This window comes from Plasmodium malariae (genome assembly GCF_900090045.1).
Source record: "Plasmodium malariae genome assembly, chromosome: 14".
NCBI lineage: Eukaryota > Apicomplexa > Aconoidasida > Haemosporida > Plasmodiidae > Plasmodium > Plasmodium malariae.
In genome coordinates this window covers 340,811-367,276 of record NC_041788.1, presented here as the reverse complement: position 1 = coordinate 367,276, position 26,466 = coordinate 340,811, and the positions used below count along the sequence as shown (strand labels likewise).

Sequence of the window (26,466 nt, the reverse complement as noted above, 5' to 3'; positions counted from 1 at the left end):
AAAAAAAAAAAAAAAATTCTCATTAAAAAAGTACATTATTCCAATTAATATTATACAAAGCTAATAAATTAAATAAATGGTTAAAAAAAATAAAATTCATATTATGAAATAAATTTAATTATAATCAAAAAAACTTGCACGATTAAACATGAAAAAACATTTAACTAAAAATATTATGTACACACCATATAAACAATTTATTAATATTTACTCTTAGGTTTTATATAAAATTTAAGAATACTAATATTACCTCATAAAGTTTACAGATATCTACAAATCACTTTTTGGTAAGTTAATTTGAAACTGTTTACTTTTATTTATTATTACTTTTCGCTTTTGCAACTTTATTCTTATAATAGCATTTCTTTGCTTTAAACAAAGTGTAACCGGTTGATGCTAGAATAGATAGAACTATTATAACATATTTTGCAACTTCTTGCGCTGCAATAGAAAATCCTATAAGTAAAAAACTTGCTATAATTGGTATAAAAATTTTCATATATCCAATATAGTGCATAGCTTTTTTAAAATCACTTGCATCTTTCAAATTGGTTTTATCTGAATTATTAAATAAACTGTATAACTGATTTTCATACATTTGGTCGAATTTTTTGAACACATTAATTATAAATGATGTGATCAAACTTCTCTTTATTTTTAACACCTTCTTTCCTTTCGATTGTACATCTGAAAATGTCATTTTTTTTTCATTTGAGGTTTTACCATTATCAAAAAATTTTAATACATAGAGTAGCTTTTCTATGTTATCATTATTATTTAAATCATTAAGTATATCCTTAGAATCATCTGCATATTTTAACATATAAAAGAAATTTTCCATAACATTACCTTGTATTAACTCATCAATAAGTTTTTTGGTTTTAGAATCTTTCTTTAATTCAGAAACTGCAGTTTCCATATTATTAAAATATTTAAATTTATTAAGAAGTATTTGAATGTTCTGCGCATATTTCAAAGCATTTGCTCTGTTTGCAAGAGAAGTACTATCCTCTTTTAATGAATATTTTTCTTTGTCTGATTTGTTATGCATGTTTATATTTGGAGAATTAGCTGTTTTGGCTAAGCTGGTACTTGAATCACTCTTTTTTGACAAACTACTTTCATTTTTCTGCTTGTTTCTGTTTCCAGATGATTTCATATTAAATTTAAATGAATTATGTAAATTTTCAAAATCATTACCAGAATTTTGAGTGTTTCGTTTTGAAGTATTATTATCTTGTTTTAATGAATTATTTTTTTTTGCTAAATCATCTTTAACATATATTGGATTCGATTTCTTTTCAGAATTATTGTTATTCACATATAAATTATATATCTTACTAAATTCACCATCATAGTTGCATGCATCCATGGATTTATCAACATTTGCATATTTATTAAATTCATTTTGGCCAGAATTCTCTTTCATTAAAACATTAAATTGTTTTGCAAAGGTAATATCATCTTCAGTATTATCTAGCATTCCCATTAATTGTTCTCTTAGATATGCATTTCTTTGTTCATCTATTACGTCTGCTTGTCCTTTTAACAATCTACTGGCACCTATCTTCAATGAATTGCTACTTTGGTTGTTTTTCTTGTTCCATAATTTACCAAAAGGACTTGACTAAAAATTAAGGCAAATATTTAAGAAAATATATTAATTCAAGAATACGTTAAAAAAAAATTTTTAATTGAAAATGTAAAGAAAAAGAAAGAAAAAAAAAAAGTTACATAAAATGAAGATAAAATAATTATACAAATTTAAAATACTATATTTATCTTACCTCATTAGAGTAATGAGATACCCAAAAAAACAAGGTAAAGGTAACAAATTTCGTTAAGAAACTTAAGTTACTAATTTTTTCCATCATATGATAATTATTTAATGATTTTTTTGACACTTTTCTATTATCAGTTGTTTCAAATAATATATTATACCAAACTTTTCAATAATTTTCAACAATTACTTGTGCAATATTTTTTTTTCATTAAGTACTTTAACTGTTATTTACATTACAATATGATAAAAATTCAAGAAGTCTTTCTTTCTTTATAATAAATACAGTTTTATAACATATAAGCTAAAATATAAAAAAAAAAAAAAAATGAAAAATATTTTATAAAAATTATTTTACGTAAAAATATTTCTAATTAACATAATAAAAGTAAACAAGAACTCATTAATTTTAATAAATATAAAAAATTTACAGTTATATGTATATTATGTTAAATACTATATTATAAGTCAATATAATAGATATTTTAGGAATAACATAATTTTTTCTATTTAAAAAAAAAAAAATAATAAATAAACGATGAAATGCTACTTTTTATTTATAAAATTTTGCATTTTTTCATATATAAAATGGAGATAATATAGTTAAAAAAATAATAATATACATTTCAATATATTATTATTTATATAAATTATATGGGAATTATATACATAAAAAAATATTATTTTTAATTACGGGGTTAAAGTTTAAAGGAAAAACGTAAATCTCCAAAAATGATAAAAAATCACATCTTATTCATATTTGTAACACTGAAATTAACTGAAGATAGAAAAAATGATATAAAGGAAGTAAAAATATTTATATATATTATTTATTATATTAGGAAATAAAAATCAAAAAAAAAAGTAAATGCAATATTTGTAATAATTTTAAGAATTAAAATTAAATAAAATAATATTTAAAATACTCATTAAAAAGAAGAAAATAATTTTATTAAGATCAATTAAAAATATATAAATATTTAATTTATTTCAATTTAATTTTACTTTTGTTATTATTAAATTATTAATATATTTACTTATTCATTAATAATTAAAAAAGAAGTTACTTTTAGTGTTGTATTAAGTTCATTTACGTAAAAATTTAGTAATTGTAATAATATATTAGAAGAAAAAAATTTTTAATTTGATAAAAAATACGTTTAGTTTTTGTATTATAATTATAATATTATCTTTAACATAACAAATAACAAAATGAATTAGGAAAAAAAATAAAAAAATACAAAAATTTTAGTAATTTGAAAAGTACACATTGAAAATTTAAAAAAAAAAAAAATGTAATAGTTCAATAAAATTACAAATTGTAGAAGGAAATAAAAATATATGTTTATGATTTATGATGAGAAAAATACGAAATAATAATTCTACAAAAAAAATGTTAGAAATAATTTAATAAATAATTAAATATTTAGCGTTGTAATATAAAATTATAAAAACTTTGGACTCCTTAATGTAGAATTTTTATGGCTATATATATATGTGTTATATCTTAATTTAATTATGCAAATTTTAAATGGTAGTCGGAATATATTATGTATCCGTAGGTGATAAAAATTGCCTAAAAATACTAAGACGCAAAGTATTTTACTATTTTTCAAGATTCATATATTTATGTTATATGTAATTGAATGAGTTGCTTAGAAAAATAATATTTTCTATGTCATAAAAATAATAAATAGCATAAAAAAGTTATTTTTTTAAGTAATAGTTATGACACACATCCATGTTGTATTATTTTCTGCTGAGAAGATATCTAGTTAACTCTAAGAAAAAAAAAAAAGAAACTTAAGGTTAACCCAAAAATAAATAAAATTTCTTCGTTTTTGTCTTAATCTATATTTGTATGAAAAGGGTGCAGGTTAAACAAATTAGCGCTCTTTTATACGTTTCAATGCCTATTTGAAGTAATTAAATTGGTTTTAATAATTAATTGTAACATGAATTGCACACGCATATTTTTAGGTAAATAAATTATTTTATTTATTGTAAAATATTGATTTGGAAATAAATAAAAATTATATATATACATATTATTTTTTATATGATTCTATCAATCACTTCATGTAGATGAATATTATGAGCACCTTTTTTGTACCATAAACAGTAGGAATAATAACATATGTTATTCTCGTTAAATGCATGTTTTGTACATAGGGTATTACTATTGGATTAATTTATTTCAAATAAAACTTAAGTATAATATAAGGTATAATTTTATGATTCTCTATGTGTACGATATTATCATACAAATTAAGGAATTATAAAAATTTGAAATCAATACTATTATATGTGTAAAAATCATACAAGTTATAAGACACTTAAAATAATAGATAATATAAGCATATTTTTTTTCTTAATCCTCTAGAACAAAAAATAGAAATTATCACTATACTGTACATATGTACATGGGTACATATCGTATCACTGTAGATGATTTTTAATGATATATATTTTTTCTTGAATGCTCAACAAATAATAATATTTCTTACATATTTATAAATTGATTAAGCTTAAGTACGTATATATATAAAAGAATATACTTTTTGAATAATTTAATTTGTTATAAGAACGAAGTGTGCCTGTGGAATAATGCACAAATATGACAAAGAAATAATAATATAGGAATAAAATATTTTTATTAAAAATATAATGTTCAAATAATATGTATATGGTTGTTTTAAAATTCACAATAAAAATATGTTTTACAAATGAGAAAGAATTCGTTAAATGAAGAAAACAGCTAGTATAAGGGCTTACATTTATTATTAAGTTAAAAAGAAATGTTAATAAATGGGGGATGTTTTTTTTAATAATTTATAATATTAAATATTAAAGTTTTCACTAAACTTAATAATCCATTATATATTATTGATGTGTTGTTTTCTCGGTGGCTGTACTAGTATTATATGCAGTAAATATAGTGATGATTTAAAATGTCCTCTGATGGGTTAAATCAGCATATATAGATTAATTATAGAAAAAAATAATTGTAAAAGTTAATAATAATTATAGATTTAAAAACTTATAACAATATTCTTATTAATTCTGTTAACTATTATTTTTTATGTTAATATTTAATATTAAGACACAACTTTGTTTTATGGAAAAGTTATTACTTGAATTTTAATTAAAGGTAATCATTTATTTCATTTTTTCTTTTCTTTATCCTTTTTTTTTTTCTTTTTTTTTGTTATTTATCGGGACTACAAATTTTAGTTGCTTATTATTTTTATTAAATAAATTATATTTTGTCTTAATTTTGATATATTGTTTTTCCACTGGAACGTTTTTACTACAACTTAGGTTTTCATTTAAAATGAAGCATGCAGAATCCTATGAACATTTTTTTAATTACATTATTTAAAAAATTACAATCCCATAAATATATAAATATTTCTGTTATTTTATCATTGAGAGATTAAGTTATTCCTTAGCTTCCTATGGAATAAGTGCGCAATCACGGAATTCGTTACTAAAATGGTTGTGAAGTGATAAATTGATGTATACATATGCATGTATAAAGAGTTCGCATATATAGTGTTATAATGATGCGCACAAGAAAAAAAAATAATAAATAAAATAAAAAAATAAGATAAATATATTATAATTTTTATTTAAAGTGTTATATTGTTATATGATGTTGTTCCTAGTAAATTAATAAAACAAATAAATTAGCCTTTTTGAAACAGGGATAAACCTTGAAGGTTCATTCGGAATTGAAGTATTTCTTTTTTTATGATCTAATAATATTATATAAAAATTGTTTCTATCTAGACTAACTCCATATAAATACCACAAATTACAGTGATATGATGCTTGTGATCATCAAATAGAACTTTCACAAAAATACCAAAATTAAAAAATATTTTTAGCTTAACATTATTTTAATAAAATATATACTTAATTTATTTATTATTTTTTATAGAATGTAAGAGGTAGCAAGTAAAAATTCATAATCTTCTTAGAATACATTTAATGACGTTACTGTATTCGTCCTAAAAAATTAAATATTGTTACCTAAAAAACCGTGTACATAGGAGCAAGATAAAACACAGGACATTCTTTTTTAAAAATATTACTCAGTAATAGTTCACTATTATTTTAATATATGCAAATTAATAAAATATGTGTAGTATATATAAAAATATTAATTTAACACAGTAAATTATATTTTTTTAAAATAACTAATTAACTAATACATGAAGAAATGACTGAAAATTGATTTAATAATGTAATTAATGAAATAATAAAATATGATTAAGGCGTTCCTCATTAAGGGGACAATATAATATAATGGAAAAACTAGTTGAAAAAATTATATATGAAACTTGCATAAGACAAAGAATAATTAAAATATTCTATTATTATTATATGATTATTATTATATCATTTAAGAAATGTGTGAAGTTTAGTGACACAAATAAACTAATCATTAAAATAGTAGAGTATCTTTTTTTGATGAAAATAAACCTGTTAAAAAACATATACTGTAAGTAGTTTAATGTTTATATTTTAAATTTTTATGAGGTAATAGTATATGTATTAGCATATATATTTTTTTTTAAAAAAAAATTTATTTTCACGAGGAGCTCGCGAAAAACTATGAATTATAAGGATTGCTATCATTAAAGTTTTCAGCATTTATAAAATAATAAATTAAAAATTTTATTCTTTAATTAAAATGTATGTAATATGCGTATAAAAAAAAAGTGGTAAAAAAACGAATGATGTAGTAAAGAATATAAGGTAAAAATGCATAAAGATAAATAAGGATAATAAAGCGCTGTGACAAGTGCAAGAACAGCAAAAAAAATTTTTTTTTTTTAAGAATTATACATAATTTTAATTTAACAAGAAAAAAAAAATAATAAATTAAATTAAATTAAATAAAATAATAGGGGATTACAATTACATAATAAAATGTGTAATTACATTAAAACTTAACCATTCAAATTGTTATTTTAACAAAATACTATTTTTTTATTTAAAATTATTGTGACTTTAAGTTTCACTTTTAATTATTAGTGATATATTATATTAAATGTATTAATCTGTAAAACATAAAACGGTAAATGCATTATATATAAGACGGCATGAGGAAGGTCAAGTCATCATAATACAAAGAAGTTACATGGTTATTTTTCTTTCTATAGTTAGTATTATAAAGAAATTGTTGAAGAAAAAGAATATTTTTTAGATCATCTTACATAAAATAAAATAATATGAAAAAAAATATGTAAACGCTGTTTTCTAATTTTACATAAAAATACTAGTGCTATATATACAACTCTTTATAACATGCAACAAGTAATATATATGAGAAATATATTTAAAAAAAAAATTAGTTGTAATGGTAACATTTGAGGGTAAGATTATTTTCATTCCAATAAGGTTTCTTTGTATTAATTTTATTTTATTATTATTTTATTTTTGCTTTATAAAAATATTTAAATAAATAATACTATATACAAACAAGTACCCAATATTTATTGGCAATAAAGATTAAGGTAAAATTATTTGAAAAAAGGCATTTTTTATGTTACTACAATTTTAATATGTAGATTAATCTTTTGTAAATCTCATAGGAATAAAATTTATTATTTACTAAACAAAATAAGTTATTTTAAAAATAATTTTATTGTATAAGTATACATACATTTGCAGCATAATTTCGAAGATTATAGAATTAAAGATAATAAAATGTTAACTGTCTTTTAAATACTGGCATATAATAAGCAAAAATATTTTTTCTTATATATATATATATATATATATATATATATATTACTACGTTAGGCATCAGCTAGAATCAAAAAAAGAAAAAAGAAAAATATATTATAGGATATTACTTAAGGAATATAAAATTTGTAATAATGAAAAAAAAATGAAAAATTCAGAAATAGTTGGAATTATGTATATAAAATTTAAGAAAAAGTTTCGAAGAATCATGATTTTGTTAAATATGTTATATTTTTTTTTAGATAAAAAAAATATTAATATTAGACTAATTCTTGTTGAATATCCCATAAATGTGAATATAATATTTAATTAAAATAGTAAGTACTAATAAATTTTTTTTTTTTTTTTGGTACTAATTTTAAAATAATTAATTGAAAGTATAAAATTATAAAGTTGTTTTTTTAGAACTAGTAATTTTTTTTTTTCTGTTTCCAACCAAAAATATGTATAAGTGTACATACTATTTTATAAATTAAAACTATATAACTCTTACGAAAAAGATTATTTTTAGTTAAAATAATAGGAAAAACAAAGGATAACTTGTTAAATGTTATTTTTTATTTTGAGAAAGCGTTAATTAAAAACGAACACCGAAAATCTATCAAACAGTAGTTGAACTTGTAGAAATAGAAGTCAACTAGTAAAATAAATAATTTGTACTTTTCTTTTCATCAATATTTATAAAATCAATTTGGAAAATACAAGAATGAATATAGTTAGACTTTTGTTACACGTTATCGCTGTAACATTTGTAATTTGGAAGTCCCATAGTTGCTATGACATGAAGTAAATTTTATTCATCAACATTGTTAAGTATGTACGTATATATATACACCTTCATTATCTGTTTACTTTTTAATCAACATAAGAAAAAAAATAATAAATAATTTTTAAAAACGTATATAATTTACACTACAGAGATCCCATTAAATATTCAGTCAATAAAAAGAATATATTGGAACGTACAATAGAGAGAAAATTTTCAAGAATTTTAAGTTCAGTAGAGAATATCTCAAATTTGAATGATGAAGACTGTGAAGTACCATATATAAGATATATAGACGATTCAGACTCGGAGGAGGATGAACCACTATCGGATGAGGAAGATAAAAAGATTATTGATTATCAATTTTCTGAAAAAGTGGATAAAAAATATGGCTTACTCTTTGTAGATATGCGCAACAAATATATTGAATTTACGGAACTAATGGACACTAAGTGGAGAAATAAAATGTGGAATGAAAAATGGTTTAAATACTTAAAAACCTTGTATTATGATTTACATAAATACATTGTCCGTTCTAATCTTCCTATAAGCTCTCGGGATTGTATTTTCTTAAGATTACTTCGTCTTATTCAGGATGATTTTAAAATGTTTTTAAATTGGGTAGATGCTGAATGGAATAAGAAGTTGAATCAAAGTAAGATATAAGAAAAATAAAATGAAAAAAAAATTTAGAAAAATGATTTGTAGGGAACATTCAGTAAAAAGAATATAAGAAACTAACGCTATCCTATAAGAATTGCTTTTCTTACGGATTTATTTATATTTTTAAAGTTCTTTCTTATTATATTTTTACATGTAAAAGAGATAGATGGTATTTAACATATTCTTTTTATATTAATAAAAAATTGCACTTTATGTAATAACATGTAGAAGTGAATTTATTTCCAATAAAATTATATTCTAAATAGATTTTGAGATATATGTTTTATAATTATCCATTTAATTTGCATAATTAAAATGGAATTGTTCTAAAAAGAACTTGAAAAAAAAAAAAAAAAAAAGAGGTTTAATTTTATTCCATATCTGGAATTACATTATAACAAGAGTGTTAAGAACTGATATTAGGTTTTTATGAATATGAAAAGATATTTTTAAAAAGTTAATTAATATTGATAATTCTAATAAATCACTTTAAGATAATTTTAAGTAAACGGAAAACTATTAAATTAATATAACATATTAGGTGCAAATTTTATAGAAGTGCTTTTAAAAAAGAATATTGAATTTTATTTTTGTATAGAGAATGATTTAGGACATTTAATTTTATAATATAAAATATATATCCCTTAATTATTTTCCTTTTCTTACGGACGGTAATAGTGTGCTTCACACGAGAAGTATACATAAGGTTTTAAGACATTGTATTATGAAGTTATTTTAAAAGAAGAAAAAACATTTGTACTAAGTGTATAGAAAAAAAAAAAATAATATATTAAAGGATAATTAAACGTTATTGTAGAAAGAATGAAAAATGTGAAAGATTATCGCGAAACATAGGAAAAATATAATATATAGAAGAGTTTAGTAAACAAATGAGTAAGTCTCATATACATGCATAAATTAGTTTATATGTTAGACCAAAATATATACATTAGAATAGCAGGATTTGATTATTGTAATATATTGAAATTTAGGGAAATATGTAATTTTCTCTCATATATAATAGACCTTATATATTTCAGCTGAAGGGGCAATTATTATTATTAATATTATTTATATAAGAAGTATAGTTTTGTATGTTATGCTTTTCATGAAGAAAGTATTACATATTTTAATAACTTTTTTTTTTTTTTTTTTTTTAATTATTTTTCCTGGATTGTTAGAGTTCCTTTTTATTTTATTTTATTTTATTTTTCTCTCATTTTGTTTATTAATTTATGATTAAAAAAGAACATAGCTGTATGTTATGGATTTATCTTTCTTAATTTTATAGTGACCACATAGGTTATCACGTTTATTTATATGTAATGAATAAACAATAATTTAATTAAACACGTACATTATCTATAAAATCATAAAAAACGTTTTATAATATTAATCGTAGTTACTAAGATATTTAAAATGTTACATGTAAAATTAAACAGTTACCTAACTCTTGTAATGTATACTATTTATTTTTTCCACCCTATTATTATATATATATATATATATATATATATATATATATATATATATATATATATATATATATATATACATGCACGTATATATAGTGAAAATTATATATAGATGTTTTTCAATTTTTAAATGAAATAATAATGAGAGACAAATGAACTTTTTGTTTCGTTTCTATAAAACTTGCGAAAAGTATAAAATTATTTAGCTCATAATATTCTGTTTTATTCATATACATATTTACTCATTGTATTAGATAATATATTATGCAAAATTTTGAAGTTCTCATCACAAGTAATTGAAGAATATTTTTAAAAAGGGAAAAAAAAAAAAAAAGTTGAATGAATAATATTTACACTTTATTTTGTTAAACTTATAGCCATAGAAATATTCACATGTTCTGCATTAATACATGTTATATTAACTATTCAGTGGGTTAGGTTTCATAATTTAGATGTAGGTTTTTGATGTTTATGTATAATTTTATGCTATGATATATTTTTTTGATTGTTGTAAATTTTGGTAGATGATAAAATGATAGTTAATAAAGAATTACACTTTTATAATATTTATTCTTAGTGCAATATATACTGTTATGGTTATTTCTTTTAACTTATAATAATTTGATGAAATATCAAGAAAAAAAAAAGAAAATACATAATTTTTTATATAATCAAAGTTGTAAAAAAATATACATATTATGCATCCATAGAATGTGAACTAAATGCATATAATAATGTTCCTATTATATTTTCAAAATAGGACATCCCGTTGTCTGCATGTTATATAATGTTTTTCTACAAGTTTATTACACATTTCATTGATCTCTTAGAAATAGACGTATATTAAAAACATTATTAACACCCTTAATATATGATATAATATAAAAATATGTACCATTTTTGGATAATTCGTATGGTTAGTTAAAATGATATAAAAATAAAAATAAAAAAAAGGGAAAATATGTATATATTTTAATGATATAATGCGTTTTAGTAAATGATTTATTATCCAGATAAATTACCTTTATCAATAGTACACAATGAAAAATATAACTCAATGCTTTACTTTAAAAAATATACAACATATTTGCGCAGTTCATTGAACAATAAAGAGATGTTATTAAATTATTTAATATTATGGATAAGAATTGCAACTTCTAATGCCTAATAGTTCAGTACATTTATTAGAATATATAATAAACTTTCAAGGGTAAAGTTTGTAAATAAGTAATATACAAATGTATTAATATCAGGATATTTTCATATTTATTTTTTCGTTGGCATAACACATTTTTTTCTTGTAATATCATAAGAATATTAATGAAAAAGAGTATATATATTTATATTAGAATAAAATTGTCTACATTATATTATATTACATTTATTTAATAAAAATAAAGCACCTTTATCATTTTAAGTTATGCTTGATACATGATGTGTACAAGTTAGAAAAACTCTAAACAAAATATTAAGCAATTATTATAAATTACACATTTTTGAAAGTTTAATTTTTAGAAGAAACAGAAAATATTAAAGTCAATAGTAGAGGTATGCTAATATAAATATTAATAAAATGGTAATAATACGACAATAATAAATAAAATTAGACAAAAATAATTGTATTTTTAATTGAATGCTCAAAATTTCTTGTATCACTGGTAATGTTTACATAATAAAATATAAAAAAAAAGTTGCAGGCAATATTAACATTTAAAATATTTTATATATACTTTGAGTAGTATAATGTTATAATACTTTTTCAATAATTTATGCACATCTAAAATAAAAAAAAAAAAAAAAAAATAATTTGTGTAATGGCCATAATTTGCCGTACTTAATAAATATATTATTTTTTCGTGCAGATTTAAATTTATTATATTTAATAAAAATATATAGTACTTACACTTTTTAAACTATATTATGTTATAATATATTTATTTTTCACAATTTTTTCATAAAAAAAAAAAAATTTAACCAATTTCGCTAACGGTTGACAACGAATTAAAGTTATTAATATATATCTTCACAATAAAAATATACATAAAAATTAGCAATTTTATACAAAATGTGTAAAAAAACTATAGAGCGACAAAAATTAAAAATATAAAAAAGAATTTTTTTTAAGAAAAACTTAGCAATAATTTTGCGTTAGCATTTTTTCTGTAAATCGTACCATATATTGAAATTTTTTTTTCATATGACAGCATAGTTCATATTACTACTATTGTACACAGGAGTGAAATAGAGGGCGAGAAGCATCTATTAAGAACTATAGATTAAACTGGAAAGTAATTATTAGAAATATTTCATACTGTGAGTTGCTTAAAGAAAAATGATACTCTATGAGCAAAGTATTATTAAAATCAGAAGGCATTTACCTATATAAATTATTTCAACATTTAAATGGTAAAAAAAAGAATGTTACTTGAAATAAAAATATATTATTCAAATTTGGGAGTAAAAGTAATGAAGAAAAATATAGTAAAATATTTAAATTAGCGCAATCTAAATATTTCACCTTTTGAATTTGTTTTTTTACAATTTTTGAATAATTTAAAATATTTATTGTTAATGTAATTTTTTTTCATTCTGTATATTTCAGAAATTTTTTGAAATTCATTAATAAATTTCTACTTAGATGCGTTTTCTGTAACAACACAGTTGGTAACATAGCACAGATAATTCATTATAAACAGCATAACACAATTCTTTTACTTTATGAATAAAATTAAGCATCTTTTATAAAGTACTTTATATTATAAATTTTTTTCTTTTTTTTTTATTATTATGAATTAAAAAAAAAAAAAACTATATGATTGTATAAAACAAAAAATTGTAAGGTTTAAGAAAATTATACATATAATTCAATTGAAAAAAGAAGAGTAACTTAAATTTGCCTATTTTTAAAAAGAATTTATAGTAATAATTTTTATAAATAATTTTTAATCCTATATTTCATTTTCAATGAAGAAAAAAAGAAAAAAATTAATCTAGAGAATATTAATATATAAAATATACATTTTATAAATATATTTTTAATGCTTTTTGCGGATGCTTATTTATTTATAATTCTATTTTAAATTATATAGATGAAGACTTTCATTTATTTTTTTTGTATTTTGGCTAATTAAGCAGATATGCTATTTCTATATAAAAAAAATAATTTGGTCATATTTTATTCTGTAAAATATAATTAATATTATGTAGTTTATTTTTTTAACAAAATTTACGTTATTATATATTCATCAATTTTAATGAAAATGTAATCATAAAAAGGATAAAATTGTGGAGAAAATGAAATTTTTAATAGTAATAAATAATAATTCTAATATCCAATTTTTTTAAGGAAAAGAGAAAATAAAATTTGAATGATTATTATGCTTTTTTTGAAAAATTCTAAGTTATATATATCTGCAAGTATAAATATGAATATTATTATTAGCGCTGCTTTAATTTTGTGTTAAATTTTTATTCTAACTCATTAAATATATACGATTGTTTAACATTTAAAAATGGGATATATAAGTCTTATAACATATATGTATATATATATATTGTTGTACTGTACATTCTATAAATACAATTTAGAAGTAATATGTAAAAATATATAATATTTTATTATTTTATTTTTTTCTGAATGAAATTAGAGAATTCCATTTGGCAGACGTTTTTTTTGTAATTAAATTGTTCAGCAAAAGAAATCAAGGATAACTTTTTATAAATAACATTTTACTTGCACTTTATTTTTATATATAATAATTATATGTAAATATTTTGAACAAAACAAAAAAACGCTGCAACTCGTATCAATAAGTAGTATTTATATAAATGTTAAATGCAGCGTATACAGGCATGTAATAAATGAGTAAATTAATAAATATGGAAAATAGAAATTTGATAAAATTTACGTTTTTGCTATGCTTTGCTCAGTCCACTGTAGGAGTGTTATTTGTGGCCTTATGCGTAGGATATAAAATAAATTTTTTTTTTTTTTTTTTTTTCATTTATCATAAATGTGTTTTTGAATTGATTTTTTTTATATATACATGCGCCTTAATTATTTGTTAATGTTTTTTGTAGAACATATATATATCTAAAAGTAGTACTGTTTCGGAAGTGAATTTAAGTTACACATATGTAAGAAAATTATGTGAGAATTATATAAGTGAGAAAAGTATGATAGATAAAGATTATATGGAAAGAGCTTTAGAAATAGACTATACTACAGAATCTTTTAAAATTAAAAATTTCTTAAAAGAAAAAAATTCTGATAAACAGCGTACGATAACTTATGAATCATTGCATAAAAATAAGACAGTAGAAAAAACATTAGATGATATATTTGGAATCCCAGAGAGTTGTAAAATTTATGAATTTCATACGTCAATATATAATGAAAAATTAAATAATATTATTAATTCATTAAAACATAAACCATCAAGGAGGGATATGTATAATATTTGGAATGAAATTAATTTTAATGAGAGAAATAAATATATTAGTGTAATAGAACAAATGTACAAAATATATAAATATTTAGGAAAGGTATACAAAATAAACAAATATTTTGGAAAAAAGGAATGGAAAAAATGCTTTCGTGAATTTAAAATTTTCGTGAGAGAGAGAAAGAATTACTTAAATTATTATTTTACTAATGTAATTAACGATAAGTCAACAACATTGCGAGAATTTAAATATTTCCTTAATTTTAGTGTAAATATTTCTAACATTTTGATGAAGAAAGCAATAGATAAATGCTTAATTATTTTAAATACAGGAATGCTACACAGTAGTACCTTAGATTTGGATCCATCAATTTTAAATGAATTAAATAAAAATGTTTCATTTTATAAATGTAAAAGAATATCATATAAATAAATTGTCCAGAAACAAATCCACGAAATATTAGAAAAAAAAAAAAATTTTATTTTGTAAAGAAAAATGTTGATGCATTTTTTTATTTTTTAGAAAATATATGTAACGGTGAAAGATATGTATAAAATTTCTGTTCATATATTGTTACCGTATGGTTTTTTTGATTATACGGCAAACAAAATATATTCATATAAAGACAATTTGTCATATATGTATATATATATATATATATATATATATATATTTATTTATTTATATATATATATATTTATTTATGTATATTTGTGTATATTTACTTATTTATGGAGATAAATGAATATATTTATTAAAAACTATGTATATATTAATTTGTTTATGCTTCGTTTGTGTTTTAATTCATTTATACGCTTTTGTATAAAATATGTACCCGCTTAATTCCTTTTTTACGTGGTTGTAAATAATTCAATTTTAAATATACTCTAAAATGTAATTTTAATTATATATTCAAATGCATTATTTTTCATTAAATAGTAGTGGTATTCATAATATAAAAAAATTATTCTTTTCATCATAGAAAAAAATTTTTCATTTTATACTTCTTAATATAATTCACTGGTAGTATATTATTTCTCCTTTCTATAAACTCTTTTAAGTTAATTATATTTAACAACTAAAAATATTTTTTTTAACATAAGAATATTTATTTAAAATGTACACATACAAAAATGCTTTATAAATCTATTTGAGTATTCATCTTATAAATACACATTTCAATAAAAATTCTTTTGCTTATGTCATAAACGATATATAAAAGTAGATAATTTATTCTAGTATGGCGCTCAAAATGTTTTGTTATGCCTAATGCAATATTTTGTTTAGCAAAATTAGTTACTAATATGACGATAATTTTAATTGTATTTAAAAAAAAAAAAAGAAGAAAATACTAAGTCGTTAAATTCACAAAATTTTTATTTAACAGTAATAGAATAAAATAAACAAAATTAAGAATTATAACTTTGTAAAATTATATATAAGAAATGAAATATATATCTTTATTTATCTTTAAAATATATTTTTTTTCATAGATCAGTTAGTATGATATACATTGTATATGATACTTTTTAATATATATTAGAGACCGTTAAAAAATGAATATGTGTACGAACTGATGCAGATGCTATAAAAAATACAACGCATTTAGCTGAAAAAAATATTGTATTTTTCGTTTATTATTACTTTTATTATATTGTTATAATATATAATATTTTTTATCAAGATTATGCAGTTTTCCAAAAATAAAATGTTTGTAAAATTAGAATTATTAGTAAGAAAGAATCATTAATATTAGTAATTATTTTGTTAATAAATAGAAAATAGAAAATAGAACAATTCTTTGTCGTTAATTTAGGAATCCCTATATTGTGTATAAGCTAAATATTTCAAAGTACTTAGATGTCATCAATATATTCTTTTAAAAGGATTTACATAGGAAGTATTAAATTACTTATCTATGTTAAATTGTTAGTTTATATATTTTGAGTATTTATGAATATAAATTGAAATTGTACTATTTTAATTAAAATTTTTTATAACATTAAGATGAAAATTTTATGATATACTTTTAAAGTTGTTTTTCTTTGTCTATTTTGTAATATGCATTAACGTTATATACATTTTAATAGATTTTTAAAAATGAATGATAATAAAATAATTAAAAAATAAACATAAAATTCTTTACCATTTAGAGAAGTTATATTATTGTTAATTTTATCCTTAATATATTACAATGTTACAATGTTACAATATTACAAATATATATCATGGAACAATAAATTAACTCACTCTTTTTTATTAAAATTTCTGCGTATATTCTTTTGACGTGGATATGCAATTTTAACAATGATGTGGTAAGATTATATCATTTAAGGATATCTTCATTATTTAATTTTTTCACTTTTTGTTTCTATTAATACAGTTTTTCAGCTTTAGATTATTTAATATAGTATATAATAAATATATGCATATGTATTTTCTTTTTAGAGAACGTTTAACAATTTTTTATACGAGAACTACGACTTTGATGTAATAATAGATAATATAACTTATCGACTAACATCAATATATTAAAAGTATAACGACCAAATTATTTCATGCATAAAACAATGGAAACCAAACAATAGAACATACAGGAAAAATGGTATATAAAATAATAAAAAAGGGACCAAAAAAAAAAGAAAAAAAACCTTAATAGTTCGTTAAATAATGTGAGATTCCATGCACTAGTTATGGATTATAATTATAGTATGGCAGATAGAAAACATTTATATTTTGAAAAAAAAATTTATCATAAAGAAAAAATATGACGATATTCTTGAAATAAACAGGAAAATTGGTAATGTAGATTGTATAAAAATAAAATTTATAAAATGCTTATTTGGAGTTTATATATTTTTTCTATTTGGTAATAAGATTACCTTTATTACATGAAATGAATTTGTTGCGTAATGTGGCAGAAAAAAATGTATTTAGAACTTGTTGTCACTTTATAAAAGGGTTTCCATTTTTGACAAAACAAAATTTTTTACTAATAATATTTGGAATTCTTATCATTAAATTAGTTGTTACACTAATAATAAAGATTCCAAGGATCTTAAGAAGATTTGGAAAATGTAAAATAATTAAGTTGATGATGAGTAAAATGAATAACAAGAAATATGGATCATTCTGTAAAGAAGTCATCAATATGAAGTAATAAATGTAACAATTTTGGCGCTATACATAATGAACATATATATAATTGCAAAAATATTATAAATGAACCTATGTATACCGGGACTCTTTTATTGGAAGCAAATAAAAATATATATTCTTCGTTTTTTTATAAATATGAATGTTTTAATGTTTACAAATTTGTATTTTAAATTATTACTACGCCTTAACTATGTTTGGTACAATATATACATATTTGCTTATTTCAATATAATTTTATCAATATACCTTTGAGCTTTAACATAAAAATATAATAGCAGAATGTGTATAATTATATACAGCTAGAATAATTAATATTAGTATAAATATGTCCTGAGTTTTACTTCGTATCATGTTTTATATTAAAAATATTATTTGTTGATGGATTTGAAAATAAAAAATATATTAGTTTTATATTTAATAAAACGAGGTGAATACATTATTCTGCACATATATATATATATATATATATATATATATATATATATATATATATATATATGTAAATACATTTTTATATTTAGAAACACCCTTAATATTTATTCTATAAAATAAGTTTCATGATAAATATGCAACTATTTATATTTATTGTAAATTTCATTTTAGCAAACTTTTATATTTTCAGTAGCCGTAGAAATGTTATATTATAAATATTTAGAGAAATAAATTAGTTACCTTATTAATTGTGGATTAATTATAAATACTTATGTTCATGGGGCTTTCAAATCATTATAATAACGGAAAAGCTAAAACCATTTATTATAATATTGTTTACTTATAACTTTAATATAAGTTTGTAAAAATTACTTAAATACATATTACTTTGAAGAGTTACATATAAATAAGCATATATCTTATTTGATCTTTATATCATCATAAGATTAAATTTATCAATTAAATTTAATAAGAGATTAATAGATCATTTTTAGAAATTCATTGTTTCCTTTTTTTCCGAAAATTATTTATCTCGTGACAGCTCTTTGGAGTAATTTAAATTCTTTTTTTCTTAGTAATTGGTACGAATATTAAATTACCCATGATTGTTATTTAATATTTATCAGAAAAATTTTTACGATTGAATCAAAATATTTTGAGAATAAATAAAAAATTACAGGAGTTTTTTTTTCTTATAAGACAAGGTTTTTATTTCTAGTAAAAAGGAATATATTGAAAATGTAGCGTCTTCAGTTGTAGTGATTAGAGAATTTTGCAACTATATTATATTTCTTTTTTTATTATGGGAAAATAATAGTAATTACATGAATTAAAAACTAAATATATAGTTTAATCATTTCAGTAGTAATGTTTTTTTTTTTTGGATTTGATTTTATTTTTGTTAAATGTTCCCTTTTTTATATAATATTGTCGAAGCTCTTTGAAAAAGAAAATTATCGTTGTCTTTGGACAATATACATTAGACTATTACATGGTACTTATTTTAATAATTATTATCGTGTTGGTATTAATTCCATTTATCTTTAATGTTATATGTAAATGCTTTATTTCAAGTATTTATTAAATTTTTTATTTCATTTTTTGGGAATTTTTTATAAGTTTAATAATTAGTGATGAAGCTTCATTTATACTGTTATCTCTTTTCATTATTGTGTAATTTATAATAACTGTCAAGCAATATAAATATTTTCTCAAAAAATATATATTAAGGTTTATCTCTGATAAGAATAATATTTATTACGTACAGTTTGTTCATAAACTTCTACACATAACGTATGGTATTGTTAATGAATGCAATATTGATGAATATCAATATGAATTTATCATATTTTTTGTTTGGGCAAATAGAATGACAAGAAATATTTGCATGAGTAGTTTTAATAATATGAAGTGATCAAGAATGTAAAGGATCAGGTAAGTGTATACGAAAAAGTTATTGCATTTATGTAAATTATTTTAATGGTCTTTATAAAATGCGCACTCAGAAATTTTGAATTTGTTTTAATTGTTCATTGTTTTTCGGGAAAACTGATAATATAATTTTTAAGCTAATAGAATTTATTTTCTACATTATCTCTTATTAAATGTAAGGTGTAAACATGAAGAATCCAGTAATAACGAATGACAAAAATATATAAAGAAGTAACCACCAATCGTGAACATGTGACTGGAAGTCAAAAAAATGGCGAAAGTATATAAAAAATCATTGTGTGTTCCTTTTAATTTTGTTTTGCTTCTTAATTTTCCACTGTAACAGAGTTTTTAATGTTTTTAATTTTTTTTAGGGTATGACAAATTTCCATTTAAAATTGTGAATATTTTTTTTTCTTTTTTATAGTATATTTTTATAAATTCTTATAATTATAAAATAAATGAATATATATATTTATATATATTTTTTATTCTTTTCTTTTTATATTAGTTTACTCGAGTTGGATATTGATTAGATAATGGGATATTAAATTAAAGAAATGTAAACTATAAGCACTGTGAATGGCTAACGAATGTATTATTGGAGCGTGGACCATAATCTATAGACATAAAATTTGGTAAAAGATGAATATATATAGCTTATCACCCTAGGTGCGATTATTTGTTCTATTTTCATGTGAAGTGTTAAATGTTTTAGAATAGAGGTACTTAAGGTGATACAAATAGGTTATCATTACATTCTGCTTAATAGTATGGGCAATGATAATAATAAAAAATAATAATAATAAATTAAATTATTACTAAACTTCTGTTTATTTTGTAAATCATATACTAGTGAATAAATTCATATGTATGTAAAGTACGAAAAAATGGAATGTCTTCTGATTATAATAATGCCCTTCGAAAAACAAATACAAATAAAGGAAAACTTATAAGGAAAATATTGTCACTATAAAAAATAGAGGAACAGGAGTACCTATTTTCGTCGAATTAAGATATTAAAATATATAATGTTGTATGATTACATAACTAAAATTACTAATAATTATATGTATGAAAAAATGTAATATTTTTATAGTAAGGATATTAAAAAAAAATAAATTAATAAATCATTTTTCAAAAAAACTTTAAGTCGACATATATATTACACTTCCGCCATACTGAAAACAAATTGCTGGTATAAATAAAATTGTTTACAAAATATAGGAAGAACATTGAAAACACAGAAAAATGAAGGAGTAATATGAGAATATAATAGATCTATTTGCAAAATATAATTACTAATAATAATAATATATTAATGTATAAATGAAAGTAATTTAATACATTCAAGAGAACATAGATACAAAAGAGTAAATTCATTTATGATTTAGGTAGATACTATGGAAAATATTAAATATTTAAAAAAAAATGAAAGCATTCGTAAATATACTTTGATTTTATGAAAAATAAATGATTTTGAAATCTATAAGTAATTTATGTTAAGAGAGAAAAAAAAGTTTAAAAAAAGTAAATATTCCCAAGAATGCTTGAGAATATGTACAAATTAACTGATTAAATTAATGTTAGTATATAGAATTTATATACTTTTGTAATTTGTTTCATATTTCAAGTTATATACCAATTATTTTTTCCCAAATTATGTAGTATGTTAATCCACATTTTACGTTAAATCATTTATTTAATTTGTTAAAATATACGTTGATTAAATGATAGAAGCGTGTAAAGATTACTGAGGGTTTTTATGGATATCAAAATAGGTATAATGTATGCAGTGGAATGAAAATATAATTGATGTTTATTCAACATGATTTAGCAATTCAAAAAAATATTTTTATTTGTAGTTATAACTTTCTTTTTTTGTTTTTTTTTTGATAAAAATAATATTTTCTTACATATAACAACTATCTAGTTATTATCCGCCGTGTTACAATCTTTTACGAATAAAAATAGTACTATATAAAATAATTTTCATGTTATGAAACATTATATTATGTAGAAATATTAATTTTTTATGTTTTTGCTTAAATATATGTTTTTAATAGTATGTAATTATGTAAAGTAGCATATTATAAATTATTTCTAAATATTTCCATTAAAAAAATTAGCATATCTTGGATATTTCCCAATTTTTTTTTATCCTTTTATATATCTTAAATTTATATTCTCTATGTTACTTTTATTTGTAATATTATATTGCTATAAATATTTTTAACGTAATTGATATGCAAACAATTGTTTTAAGCTAAATTTATTTTTACCTTTGTTTTTTTTTTTTTTTTTTTAAATATTTTAATATATCTTTAAGAGTAGATTGATTTACATTTTTGAAAGAAAAAAAAAAAAATAGAGAATTTGTTAATTATTAATTTTTATTTAAATAACTATATTTTATATTCTGTTTTAGACACAAAATACAATGCTGTAAAATTGTTATACAAAATATAACTCTCATTAGTATAGTTCTTTTAGAAGTATATATAAATTCAGAGAATTTTTAGTTACTATATATTTTTATTTACTATATATTTTTATTTACTATATATTTTTATTTACTATATATTTTTATTTACTATATATTTTATTTACTATATATTTTTATTTACTATATATTTTTATTTACTATATATTTTTATTTACTATATATTTTTATTTACTATATATTTTTATTTACTATTATATAATAGTTTTTAAAAGAATGTATTTTTTTTAGATATATAATGTTGTATATTTTATATAAGAAACAGTATTTTTCATAATTTTACATTTTTTTTCTATAATTTATATATAGAATAATTTATATTATTTAAATATTATATATATCACAGTAAAAAAATATGTATAAAATTAGAATTATTTGTTGGAAACATTTTAGAATGGCGTAACTATACCTTAAGTACAAATTGGTATACTTATTCTACATGTTATAAGTTCTTTTAAATAAATGTTAATTTTTTTTCACTAATTTAATAATTTTTTATTTTCTTATATCTTATATAGTCTTTTTTTTGCGAGTATTATTTATTTTTTCTTGTTAACAATTAATAAAAAAAAAGGTTTCACCCCTTTATCATTAAATAATTAAATTAAAGATTTTAAGCATAAATCGTTTAGTTTTATTGAACAAATTTTATAATGACTTTTTTATTTTATAATATCCATATGTATAGAATATGTTAAATCCATTTTAAAGCTATTTTACATTTGTAAAATTTAATATGATATGTAAAGAAATAAATTTAATTAATTACATTTGTTAAAAAAAAATACATAAAAAATAATAATATAAATAGGTTCTTTTATTATTTGCGTTATTTAAAATATAGTGTATATTTTTATCGTTCAATATATATAATAGCATTTAAAAAACATACAATGAAAGAAAATTTTAAGTCTCTCGTCTTTATTAAAGTCCTTGTATTTATCCTTTTATATTTTACAAGTCATTATAAGAATAATGTGGTATTATAATTATATTTGATATATATTTTTTTTACTTTTTTGTTTTATATCTTATTTTTAAAAATAATATTTTCTTGACACCGAAATATCTATTTTGCTAAATATTAAATGTATGCACTTTTTTTTTGTTTAGAGGAATAGTGATAAATCATTGTATAACAAGAATAATGCGCTAAATAGTAATTTATATTAGAGGTATAATCGAATACTAGAAAAGGAGTCAGTAAATGTAAATTATTTTGACGGTGCATCATATAACAGGGGGGATACTAAATTACTAGATGAAAAGGAAGATGTATCTAATAATGACCATGCAACTTTTTCGGATATTGAGAAATTAAAAGAAAGCTCATTGATTGTGAAGAAACAGAATAAAATACATAAAAAAAAAAAATCCTTCCTTACTTAATAGCATAGATACATTTTTTAAAAGAAAAGTATTCAACTTATTAGATTCCATACATAATATCGCGAATAACATGGAAAATAATAAATCGATTGCAAAAAGAACGATATATAGAAAGATTTATTTAGCATTTACTCCATACCTTTTAGTTTTGTTCATAGGATTAGTTCTTCGGACATTAACTGCATTATATATTAAAGCTATAAAAAAGACTAATTATTTAGCTCTCCCTGCATTTATAATTCAATGCTTTTTGAAATTGCCCTTATTTTACTTATATTAGGTATTGGTTATGTTTTAGCAAAAATTGTAAAATATGAATTAGTAAAAGCAAATAATCCTATAAATGGTTATAATGAATTAAGCTCTTTCGTATGAAAAATGTTTAATATGGAAAAAAAAGATAATTAGTATCCTTAAAAATAAAGCATATGAATAAAATTCACATAGAGTTACTTAATTTTTATAATATCATCTATATGCATATATCTATATTTATATAAATTATAAAAATATGTATTCTTAATATTTATTAATTTTAATTATTTTATCGTTTTTAATTTTTATATTAAAGAAGTACTCGAGAGTACTTTTATATTTTAGTATTACAGATGTGTGTGTCATTAAATATATTTTCCAGTAAAATATATATTTGTTCAATGAATTCTATGTATTAATTTACAACGTACACTTTTCATTCAATTAGTGAGATTAATAAGATTGTTGAGGTAAAGTAGTAAACCCATTGTGTTTTCATTTGTTTTATATTTCGTTTTAGTTCAAAATTATTATTTAGTTAAAAGAAATATATGAATGTTTTAAGCTAATTAATAATGCCTTTTTTTGTCCATAGTAAAACGAAAAGAGAATATTTTATTTTGTTTCCTTAGAAAATTTTAGAAATATGTACGATAAATGGAAATATAATAAATGTATCGTAGTATGTATTTAGTACAAAAACGCTTTTTATGCATGTTTAAATATTTGAATGATTTACATAAGAAGTAATAAATATGTAAAAGGACATTATTTTTTATATAACTTATTTATATTCTGTTACTAATTTTCAGGATTAAACATTGCTGTACCACAATAATGGATGAGTACATTTAATATTTTGCTTACTTAATTTATGGATTTAAGTCAAATTAATGAGAATTACTTAAACATACATTATAAGGAAGAGTTATAAATATATATTATATTCCCATTTTTATCTTTTTTTATTGAAGTGATTGTACAAATCATCTACGATTAATAGATTATTAACGGTCAATATATAAATGATATTATTCTTTTGTAATCATAATAATCTTCTAAAGTTGAATTATTTATATGATGTTTCAGTTAAGAATATGGGAAAAGAAAAATCCTTTTTTTTGGAATAATTGAAAAAATGCATATAAATAATTTTTTTATATATCTGTGTTATTATGCATATTTGTTTATATATATTGTAAGAATACTGTTATTAGGGTATTAAAGATGTTATAAAATATTTAAAATATATGTTATGAACTACCAACATTTTGAAGTGAATAATTCCCCTTTTCTAACATTATAAAAAAGGTTAAAAAAGTATATTGATGCTAATATTGGTTTATTTACAAATATGTCCTTTTGTGTTTATTGATTTGCAACGATATTATAGGAACTAACAAATGTATTCTCGTATATATATGAAATATTTAATTATATAAGAAATAAATATATCATTGTGACATAATTATTTATATGCGTACTTTATATGTTATTTTTTAATGTATCAAATTTTGTTCTCTATAAATACATATAGAAGCAAACATTATTTTTAGTATATGTTTTATTTATCGATGTTAAGTATATTGATAATTCCTTTATTTTGCAATTAAGCTACATTTATATTCTTAATCATTTATCTATTGATTTATAAGCTATTAAATGTGAAACTGTTGAAGAATTCTCCGTTATAATATTTATAATCATGGTAATAAAAATTTAAATATAACAAGATTAATATTATTTATATATTTTTAGTTCATATTGTATATAGCAAAATTCTATAAAAATATTCAAATTTATATTTATAATATTTATGCATATTTTATATTGAAGAATATTATAAATAAAAATTACTGTTTGATAGAGAACCAATTAAATTTTATGAAGCTCATTTTTACAAAGGAATGACATGGATTATTAAGAATTGTATATATATATTCATTTTTAATAGGAAAAAAAATTTATATCACAGTATAAAATTAACTGTATCTTTTTGTTTTTTGTGATTTCTATTTCATGTGTTACTATGTTTACTTATATAATAATATTATGAAAAAAAAAAAATCTTTATAAAGAAATGTATATTTTTTAATTTCTTTTAAAATATTTTTTTATATAAAAGGTTTTTAAATGTATTTTATAACAATTTTTAAAGCTCAACATATAGAGTATTAACAATTGGTAACTAGGTAATTTCATATTTTTAACTTAGCATGAGATATTTTAGAAACTTATAAATGTATCAGTGAACATGAGTTTATAAAGATGGATTTGTATAAATTTTAAAATTTTTTTCATTGAATTATTAACTTATAATAATCATCAAAGCTCAAATGAAAAATGAGTAGATGGAAGTCTTCATATAAAGTATTTTTTTTTTTTTTTTTATCTATATTGTAAAAGACAT

The 26,466-nt window shown here is 19.7% G+C and overlaps 3 protein-coding genes and 1 pseudogene across 3 annotated transcripts, besides 1 other annotated feature; 3 read left to right on the top strand and 1 right to left on the bottom strand.

Moving 5' to 3' along the window:
• Positions 1-313: 313 nt before the first annotated feature.
• Positions 314-1,874, bottom strand: PmUG01_14015600 (Plasmodium exported protein, unknown function; the record flags this gene model as incomplete). The annotated part of the gene is made up of 2 exons (XM_029007701.1): positions 314-1,627; positions 1,788-1,874. The coding sequence occupies 2 exons, from the start codon at positions 1,872-1,874 to the stop codon at positions 314-316; spliced, it is 1,401 nt and encodes a 466-aa protein (XP_028864063.1).
• Positions 1,875-8,243: 6,369 nt separating this feature from the next.
• PmUG01_14015500 (Plasmodium exported protein, unknown function) lies at positions 8,244-8,969 on the top strand (the record flags this gene model as incomplete). The annotated part of the gene is made up of 2 exons (XM_029007699.1): positions 8,244-8,323; positions 8,456-8,969. The coding sequence occupies 2 exons, from the start codon at positions 8,244-8,246 to the stop codon at positions 8,967-8,969; spliced, it is 594 nt and encodes a 197-aa protein (XP_028864062.1).
• A 5,333-nt stretch (positions 8,970-14,302) lies between these two features.
• Positions 14,303-15,319, top strand: PmUG01_14015400 (Plasmodium exported protein, unknown function; the record flags this gene model as incomplete). Its single annotated transcript, XM_029007698.1, has 2 exons — positions 14,303-14,404; positions 14,522-15,319. The coding sequence occupies 2 exons, from the start codon at positions 14,303-14,305 to the stop codon at positions 15,317-15,319; spliced, it is 900 nt and encodes a 299-aa protein (XP_028864061.1).
• A 1,770-nt stretch (positions 15,320-17,089) lies between these two features.
• On the top strand, positions 17,090-18,047 carry PmUG01_14015300 (annotated as a pseudogene).
• Positions 17,090-18,047: a sequence feature (fam-m protein, pseudogene).
• Positions 18,048-26,466: the final 8,419 nt, after the last annotated feature.